The sequence below is a fragment of the Sapajus apella genome, unplaced genomic scaffold (genome assembly GCF_009761245.1).
Source record: "Sapajus apella isolate SASKATOON/1434 unplaced genomic scaffold, GSC_monkey_1.0 scaffold97, whole genome shotgun sequence".
Taxonomy (NCBI): Eukaryota; Metazoa; Chordata; class Mammalia; order Primates; family Cebidae; genus Sapajus; species Sapajus apella.
The window spans coordinates 5,776,252-5,786,238 of record NW_022437037.1 but is presented as its reverse complement, the minus strand read 5'-3'; the positions used below and the strand labels follow the sequence as shown (position 1 = coordinate 5,786,238).

At 52.2% G+C, this 9,987-nt stretch overlaps 1 protein-coding gene across 2 annotated transcripts in view; it reads right to left on the bottom strand.

Moving 5' to 3' along the window:
• The window catches only part of LAMC3 (laminin subunit gamma 3), a 77,501-nt gene that overhangs the window by 27,146 nt on the left and 40,368 nt on the right, over window positions 1–9,987 (bottom strand). For both annotated transcript variants that reach the window (XM_032257619.1, XM_032257618.1), the window contains exons 12-13: window positions 6,016–6,234; window positions 2,500–2,688 (exon numbers count right to left, since the gene is read on the bottom strand). In XM_032257619.1, the coding sequence (XP_032113510.1) occupies window positions 2,500–2,688; window positions 6,016–6,234 (408 nt within the window). The remainder of the gene's footprint in view (window positions 1–2,499; window positions 2,689–6,015; window positions 6,235–9,987) is intronic.

Genomic DNA, 9,987 nt, shown 5'->3' with positions numbered 1-9,987 from the left:
GGAGGGGAGGGGAGGGGAGGAGAAAAAGGGGAGGGGAGGGGAGGGGAGGGGGATTGAAAATGGTGATGAAGAACGTGAGCCCCATGGTTAAGCAACCATTTACCTGGAACCAGGTAAGGACAGCTCACAGGGCAGGAGGCAGCTCTGGAGGTCCTGGGAAGGGTTTAAAGGGACAGGATGGCAGGCAGGAGTCATCCTGGGGCAAGTGAGAGTCACAGCTTGACCTCGATCAATCCTGACTCAGAGGTCCACGTGAGCTCTCTGTGTGCTAGGCCCTCACAGGGCGCAGAGGACACTGGTGTGGATGAGAAGGGTGCTGGGGCCAGGCGCGGTAGCTCACACCTGTAATCCCAGCACTTCAGGAGGTGGGGAGTTCGAGACCAGCCTGACCAATATAGAGAAATCCTGTCTCTACTAAAAATACAAAATTAGCCGGGCGTGATGGTGCATGCCTGTAATCCCAGCTACCCCGGAGGCTGAGGTAGGAGAATCTCTTGAACCCAGGAGGCAGAGATTGCAGTGAGCCAAGATTGTGCCATTGTACTCCAGCCTGGGCAGCAAGAGCAAAACTCCATCTCAGAAAAAAAAAAAAAAAAGAAAAAAAAAAGTAAAAGGGCAGGGGACGGAGCCCTAAAGTACACTCCAGGTGACCCAAGGGTGGTTCTCTCTGCTCACAGCACTGCCTGCTCCCCTGACATCCTCCCTCAAGTTCGTCTCAGCCTGAGCTTCTCTAACTGTCCGTTCTCACTGGGTGGGCTCACGCATGTCTGCAGGCCAGGGGAGCCACAGTCAGGGGCTAGAAAACATAAGGAGATAATGGAGATGGAGGACCAGCACGGTGGCCAGTGGGGAGCGAGAGCCTGTGGTGCGATCTCCATCCCTTGGTTCTTGAGCTCCCGGCTCTGGGGCCACCGGTCCTGCCCTGTTGGCTGCCAGAGAGCTGCTTTCAGAACGGTCCCAGTGAAAGCACAGGGCATTTGACAAATCAATTTAATGCAGCCACAGGTACCAAAAGCAATATCAGTTGTCTAGGTATCTTAAAAACATTACACTACGTGAAACAAGCCAGACCCAAAAGAACAAATACTGTATGGTTCCATTTACATGGAACACCCAGAGGAGTCAAATTCACAGAGACAGAGAGCAGAACAGTTGTTATCAGGGGCTGGGGAAGGAGCTACTCAACAGTACATTTTTAGTTTTCAAAAATTTTTTTGAGATGGAGTCTTACTGTGTTGCTCAGGCTGGAGTGCAATGGCACGATCTCGGCTCATTACAACCTCCACCTCCTGGGTTCGAGAGATCCTCCTGCCTCAGCCTCCTGAGTAGCTGGGATTACAAGTGCCCGCCACCATGCCCAGCTAATTTTTGTATTTTTAGTAGAGACAGGGTTTTGCCATGTTGGCCAGACTAGTCTTGAACTCCTGACCTCAGGTGATCCACCTGCCTCGGCCTCCCAAAATGCTGGGATTACAGGCGTGAGCCACTGTGCCTGGCCTCAGCAATACATTTGATGGGTACAATTTCCGTCTGGGATGACGACAAAGTTCTAGAGATGGATGGAGACGGTTGGTGCACAGCTGCACAACACTGCAAATGTACTTCCTGACGCTGAGTGATTCGCTTAGAAATGGTTAAAATGGCAAATTTTATGTTATATATATTTTACCATAATAAAAATTAATACTGTAATATGACAAAAGTCATTGAATTGTACTTTATTTTTTAAAACTGCTTTTGAGACAGGGCCTGGCTCTGTTGTCCAAGCTGGAGTGCAGTGGTGAAATCTCGGCTCACTGCAGCCCCCACCTCCTAGGCTCAAACTGTCCTCCCACCTCAGCCTCCAGGGTAGCTGGGATCACAGGTGCATGCCACCACACCCAGCTAATTTTTGTAGAGATGGGGGTCTCACTATGTTGCTTAGGCTGGTCTTGAACTCCTGGGCTGAAGCAACCTGCCCACCTTGGTTTCCCAAAGTGCTGGGATTACAGGCATGAGCGACCACACCCAGCCAAATTGTACACTTTAAATGGGGGAACTGTCAGGTATATGAGTAGTATCTCAATAAAGCTGCTTTAAAAAAAAAAATCAGAGTCGAGGATGTCTCTGAGTCCCAGAGCAGGAAAGAACGCAGGAAGCCTGGGAATAGGGGTGGCTGTACACGGATCTGCTTCGCACGTAATGATGACATTTCTTTTCAAGACTGGAAGTTTCATCGAGGCTTTAACAGAATCACCCAGGGAACCTGTTCACCTATCACTAACCCAGGCCCAAAATCTCAATGGCCCAAATTCTGCTGGCAATGTGCAGCAGCCTGGGGCTGTGTCTATGGGGCTAAGGGACTCCGTGTCCCCAGAGGCCATGCCTGCTGCCCATAAGCTGGGCTCTCCTTCACCTGCCACACCCTAAACCCGAGGCCTTAACCCCAGAGTCCAGGGCAGAGTCACAGCATTGCAGCTTGGCCCTCCATGGGGCACAGCTCAGGGCGGAGTCACTCACCTCTCTGGCCCGGGGGGCAGTGGGTGCACACCACCTCCCCGCTCTCCGGGATGGTTGTGCAGGCCGACCCGCCAGGGCAGGGACAGGGCCGGCAGTCGTTGGCTTGGCCTGCAAAGGGGTTGCCATAGAAACCTGGCAAGCAGCGCTCACAGGACAGGCCCTCGGTGTGGTGGCCGCACACGCAGATCCCTGAGGGCAAGACAAGCACCTGGTTACAACTGTCTGAACCCAGAATGCCCAGAGATGGTGAGCATCCTGGCGGGAGAGGTCAGGGGGCACACCCCAGGTAGGTGGCGTGGGAACTTGCCCAGGTGGGGGCAGCAGGGCCTGGGGACTGAGAGTCCAGGCCTGGAGCTGGACCACACAGTTCCCGTCCCCCACTTACTGCCTGTGCAAAGCTGGGCAAGTTGTGTAATGGCCCCACACCTCAGTGTCCTCGTTTGCAAAATGGGAACAACTGCAGCACTGACTTCGAAGGGTTCTTGTCGGGGTCCAACCAGACCATGCATTCAAAGTACCCTGCACACACCATCATCAGTGCTTATTATTGTGATTTGAGATGGAGTCTGGCTCTGTCACCCAGGCTGGAGTGCAGTGGCACAATCTCGGCTCACTGCAACCTCCACCTTCCAGGTTCAAGCGATTCTCCTGCCTCAGCCTCCCAAGTAGCTGCATTACAGGTGTGCGTCACTTGGCCAATTTTAGTATTTTTAGTAGAGACGGAGTTTCACCATGTTGGCCAGGCTGGTCTCAAACTCCTGACCTCAAGCAATCTGCGGGCCTCGGCCTTCCAAAGTGCTGGGATTACAGGCATGAGCCGCCGCGCCCGGCCAGCACTGTCATTATTTTGTATTCCAAAACCTCTCTCTGAACAAACAGGTGACATAGCTACCATTCACTACACTGTTGTCCCCTTAACTCCAAGGGGACAAAAGGAAGAGCAGCTTTCCCTAAGGGAGACACAGACCCAGAATTGTGGCCTTCACATGACTTTGCGAAGAGGCTCCCCTTTCCGGGGTTTGGGATGCACAGGGGATACCTAGTCTCAGAGGAGGGAACCCCTGTCCCTGCCCTCTGACTCCTGATGGTGGTGGTTTCTGCAAATTCTTCTTCCCCAGGCTGACCACAGCTGGCATCTGCTCAGAGCCTGGTGTGCTTGGGAACGGAGGCCCACTGGCAGGGATTGAGTGAGAAGCCTGGCTGAGAAGGGGTTAATTAAGACCATCACTTCCAGGAGGTCCCAGGAAGGGCAAGCACAGCCACATGCCACACACCACATGCCACACACAGGGCACTGTCTCTTCTTGTGTCCATGGCAGGCATTGATAATCGAGCCCAGATGAGGCCACATAATCCCTCCCCCCTGCAATGCAGCCAAGGCACAGGTGACCTGGGAGAAACAGTGAGGACCGGCCGCACATGCACAGCAGGGCTGGCATCCAAGGGGAACTGTCCCAGCCTCAGCCCAGCACCCATAGGCTCACTCCTCCTCCCAGCCTCGGCAGCGGGGCTATGCTGCCCATTTCACAGATGAGGACTTGCCCAAGCTGAGTGGGAAGTGTGGCAGGGCCAGAGGCTCTGTGGAGATGACAAATTGGTCCCAGACATGGGAGGACTCTGCTGCCTCCAAAGGGGCTGTGGGAAGCACTGCAGTGGGGAGGGATTATGTGGCCTTGCCCAGGCTCGATTATTGATGCCTGCCATGGACACAAGAAAAGACGGTACCCTCTGTGTGGCATGTGGCTCTGCTTGCCCTCCCTGGCTAGTTTGGCTAACATCTTTTTTTTTTTTTGAGATGGCATCTCAGTCTATTGCCCAGGCTGGAGTGCAGTGGTGCAATCCCAGCTCACTACAACCTCTGCCTCCTGGGTTCAAGTGATTCTCCTGCCTCAGCCTCCTGAGTAGCTGGGATTACAGGTGTGCGCCACCATGCCTGGCTAATTTTGTATTTTTAGTAGAGACGGGGTTTCACCATTTTGGTCAGGCTGGTCTCGATCTCCTAACCTTAGATGATCCACCCACCTTGGCCACTCGAAGTACTGGGTGTGCCCAGCTACTGTCTTTCAGGAAGAAAAATGCTCAGCAGCCTTCTTCTCAGAGAGCCCTCACCCGCTCTGGGGAGGCAGCAGGCGTGTAGGCATGAGGCCGTCAGTGTGGGAGTGCAGAGAGGCCTGGGTCCAGCCTCCTCAGGCACCTCCTGGCCACATGACTTTGAGTGAGGCCAGGTCTGCTACTACAGAAGTGAGGATCAGTGGGCCGGACACGGTGGCTCAAGCCTGTAATCCCAGCACTTTGGGAGGCTGAGGCGGGAAGATCACTTGAGTCAGGGGTTTGAGACCAGCCTCAACACGGTGAAACCCCATCTCTACTAAAAATACAAAAATCAGCTGAGTATGGTGATGGGCATCTGCAATCCTAGCTGAGGTGGGAGGATCTCTTGAACCCAGCAGGAGGCTGCAGTCAGCCAAGATTGCACCACTGCAGTCCAGCCTGGATGACAGAGTGAGACTCTTTCGCCCCCCTCCCCGCCCCACAAAAAATAAAATAAAATATAAAACAGAATAAAATAAAAAGAAGTGAGAATGAGTAGCCAGTAGTGACCAGGCCCTGGGAGTCCAGGCTGGAGGGAGGCGCAGCTCTGCCACCTGCTGGCCATGCAGGCACCCTGCAGCGTGGGGCCCTCACCTGTGAGATGGGACGGGAAGGGTCCCGACCCCTGCAGGGATGTCTGCGGGAGTCAACAATGTATAGAGGAGGGTGACTAGCACAGGCAGAAAAGGGGACACTCTTTTATTATTTCCCAAGTGTCCTGAAAAGTAGAGCCCTTCATTGTCTGCATTTCCCTAAGGCCCTCCCAGTTAGCTACAGCGGAGCTCCAGTGCAACCCAGGTCTCTGTTTTCAGAGCCTGAGTGTCTCCTGACCTCCATGTGGCTTTGTGTAGAAACAGAGGCAGTGTGTACACTGTCATCATCCCCACCTTAAGAAGAGGAAGCAGGCTCAGGGAGGGAAGTGACTTTCCCAAGGCCACTAAAGGGTGAGAGTGGCAGGTCTACAACTCTGGATTGGTGCTTATGAGCTGCTGTCACCTGTGTGACCCTCATGAGAACCCTTCGGTTGTCACCTGCCATGCTGATGCCTCTGCCCTTTCTCGAAGCTCCCTCTGCATATAAGGACCCCCAAGGTGTTTCCCTGGTCCTTCCTGGGAGAAGGGCCAGCCTGGGGAGAAGGTGGTGCATGGACAGACAGCCCGCAGAGCAGCTGGCTTACGGCTCTCACCAAATGGATACAAGGTCCTTGGCACAGAGCCCGAGGCTTCGATAAATTCCAGTGGTAACTTTTATTAAAATATGAGACGCCCAGGCAATAACAGCACGGGCGAGCTCAGTGCCCACACTTCCCCACAGCTTGGCCAACCCCTCAATGCCTGTGCCAAGATGGCCCTGATCAGGTCAGTACTCACCTCACTTTTCTGGGTACAGCCGAGATGCCTTGGGATGGGGTGCCCGGAGACTCACCTGTGTTGGGGTCACAGGTGCCATGCTGGTTACAGGTGCAGGGGACACAGCTGGCATAGGGACCCCCTCGTGGTGTCTCTCTCTTGTACCCTGGAGCACATGATTCACAGAACTGGCCCGTGTAGCCGTTGGGACATGAACAAGTCTCCACCCAGGAGGCTGGCGGGGAAAGCCCCCGCCGGGCGGATGTGAGCCGGACCTCAGTCAAGAACACTTGGCCTGCAGAGCAAGAAGGGAGAGAGAGAGGCAGAAGCTCCTGCATGTGCTTCCCCCAAAAACCTTCCTGTCACATATGGACCAGGCCCACGTACATACAGGCAGCCTGGGAATCAATGATAATTTTTAAAATTTATTTTTTGAGGCAGATTCTCGTTCTGTCACTCAGGCTGGAGGGCAGTGGTGCAATCCTAGCTCACTGCAGCCTCGACTTCCCAGGCTCCAGTGATCCTACCACGTCACCCTCCCAAAGTAGACTGGCAGGCAAGCCACCAAGCCCAGCTAATTTTAAAATTATTTTTAGAGATGGGGTTTCTCCATGTTGCCCAGGCTGGTCTCGAACTCCTGGCCTCAAGTAATCCTCCTGCCTCGGCCTCCCAAAGTGCTGGGATTGCATGTGTGAGCACTGTGCCAGTTGACTTTTTTTAAAAAAATGGTCAATTCAAGCGTAAGGAAGTTGAATCGGCAGTTTTCAAGAAGAAATAGACATGGCTGAGAATTTTACAGAAAGGTATCCACTCCACAGGTTATCAAAGAAATTTAAACAACGATACCACTCACACCTCTCAGACTGGTAACATTTTATAGATTAATTTTCGTGCGGGATAGGACATAGGAATCTCATCTGGCTTGCTCATAACTGAATGCTACATTTAGGCAAAGTTTAAGGTCTATTTCTAAAGTTTTAAGATTTGTTGTTGTTGTTCTTGTTTGTTTTTGAGAGAGGCAGGGTCTTGCTCTGTCACGCAGGGGAGTGCAGTGAACTCCTGCCTCAAATGACCCTTCTGCCTCAGCCTCCCAAGTAGCTGGACCAAAGGTATGTGCCACCACGCCCAGCTCAATTTTAAATTTTTTGTAGAAAAAAGGTTTTGCCATGTTGCCCAGGCTGGTTTTGAACTCCTGGCCTCAAAGAAAATGAACATTTTGCATTTAGGTAAACTATGACGTATACATTTTAAAAATAAAGAAATCTGATATTTGAAAAAAAAACGAGGTGGATGTATGAATACAAATCGGGAGGCTTTGCCTCCAGTAACAGAGGAGTGGGATCCTAGCAGATCAACCTTCCCACAGAAAACACCTAGAAACTCCGGGCAAAATAGGAAAATGACCATCTGTAGACACAGAAAACGGGCAGATTAGAGGCAGCTGACGCGCCTCATCGGAGCAGGCCTTCTGAAGGCAAATTCGGCAGCGTGGATCAACACGGCAAACGCTCCGCTTTGACCTAACATTTCCATTTCCAACGCTCTGACCTAAAGCAACGCTTGTACTGGAATACCAAGGCCTTTCTATGAGGCTGGTCCCTACTCCCTGTGACACGGTTGTAATGGGGAAAACTAACCATCTGAGCCAGAGGTTCTCAGAAGGAGCAAAATCTCCCTCCCCGGAAGCAAATCTGAGGACATGTTGGTTGTCATGCGGATGAAGAGGCCTAAAGTTCCCAGAAACTCCCCACGTGACTTTCAAATGTCCTGCTTGGTGCTGGAAGGGTAGAAAAACCCCACTGTAAACATCTGAGCCTAGACCTCCCTTCATTTTACACATAGACACTTGGGTTTTTGGTTTTTTTTTAGAGACAAGGTCTCGCTCTGTCACCCAGGCTGAGGTGTGGTGGTGTAATCACTACAGTTTTGACCTCCTGGGCTCAAGTGGTCCTCTAGCCTTAGCCTCCCGAGTAGCTTGGACTACAGGTGTGGGCCACCACACCAGGCTGGTTTTTTGTTGTTTTGAGACGGAGTCTGGCTCTGTCGCCCAGTCTGGAGTACAGCAGTACAATCTTGGCTCACTGCAACCTCCACCTCTTGGGTTTAAGCGATTCTCCTGCCTCAGCCCCCCAAGTAGCTGGGATTACAGACGCCTGCTACCACGCCCAGCTAATTTTTGTATTTTTAGTAGAGACGGGGTTTCACCACATTGGCCAGGCTGGTCTCGAACTCCTGACCTCAGATGATCCCTCTGCGTCAGCCTCCCAAATTGCCCAAAGGAATTACAGGCGTGAGCCACCTCGCCCAACCTGACTTAGTTTCAAAACATTTTTTTTTGTAGAGATGAGGTCTTGGTTTGTTGCCAAAGGCTGGTCTGGAACTCCAGCCCTCAAATGATCCCTCCTGCCTCAACCTCCCAAGGTGCTGGGATTATAGGCGCGAGCTACTGCACCCGGCCTCCGCGGTATTTTTGAACATTTTAAGTGCACAGGGCATTGTTCAGGGATGCAGAGGTCATGTTGACGGAGGGAACGCCGTGCTTTGCTTCATTCAGAATTTTCCCTACAGTCACTCACCCACAATGGCACCCTGGCCCCGGGGTTTCCGTCACCATCGTCATCACACTGCCTCCCATCGGCAACCTGCTCTGTAGCTTCCCCACCCATGGTGATCCAGCAAATCTTCCCCCTTAGTTATGATTCCAAAATGGCAAACACAAAGGACTCAAAGAGTAAGGGTCATCATATTCAGCTGAATGTCTGAAATTCGGTTTCATAGCTTCACTCACAGATCAACACTTCCTCTGCCAAGTGTCTTCCCCAATGGAGCAATAAAACAAAACCACCGAGGCTTAAATAAGCCTTTTAAAAGAAGCGCGTCATGGGCCAGGCACGGTGGCTCACGCCTGTTATCCCAGCACTTTGGGAGGCCGAGGTGGACGGATCACCCGAGGTCAGGAGTTTGAGACCAGGCTGGCCAACATGGAGAAACCCCGTCTCTACCAGAAATACAAAAATCAGCCAGGCGTGGTGGCACATGCCTGTAATCTCAGCTACTCTGGAGGCTGAAGCAGGAGAATCCCTTTGAACCAGGAGGCGGAGGTTACAGCGAGCTGAGATCGCACCACTGCACTCCAACCTGGGCGACAACAGTGAAACTGTCTCAAAAAATAAAATAATAAATAAATAAATAAATAAATAAAATAAAAGAAGTGGCTGGGTGTGGTAGCTCATGCCTGTAATCACAGTACTTTGGGAGGTCTAGGCAGGCAGATCATAAGTTTGGGTGTTTGAGACCAGCCTAGCCAACATAGTGAAACCCCGTCTCTACTAAAAATACAAAAAAATTAGCTGGGCATGGTGGCACACGCCTGTAATCCCAGCTACTCAGGAGGCTGAGGAAGGAGGATCGCTTGAACCTGGAAGGTGGAGGTTGCAGTGAGCTGAGATTGCACCACTGCACTGCAGCCTGGGCGACAGAGCAAGACTCCATCTCAAAATAAATAGAATGGAATGGAAAGGAATGGAAGCAGCACACTACGAGGTGGGGGAGCTGCATGACTCACGCTCACCGTGCTCTGGCCTGTGACTGGGAGAGCCCGCCTAGCTCCATTCCCAGCCACTGTCCTCACTGAGGGACCCTGCTGACACTGCCCACATGAGCCGGCCTGTTCCCGCTGCTCTCAACCCTGGTTTGTATTCCTGCGTTAGCCATCCACGGCGCTGTCTGCACTGCCTGCCCTCTGTGTAAACAGCTTCTGAGCATCTTACTTCTCCTAAAACCAAATTTAATCCTGACAGCAGGGAAGGTCTCACCACTTCCTCATGTCTTCTAGTGCGGTCGCGTCTGAGCACTGACAATTTGGAATTCAGAGGATTGTATGTGACATCATTGCTTTTCCTTTTATGTATTCTGTACATTACAGTTAGGATATCGTGGGCTCGGGCATGGTAGCTCACACCTGTAATCCCAGTACTGTGAGGACAGTGGGATTGCCTGAGCCCCGGAGTCTGAGAGCTGCCTGGGCACACACAGTGAGACCTTGTCT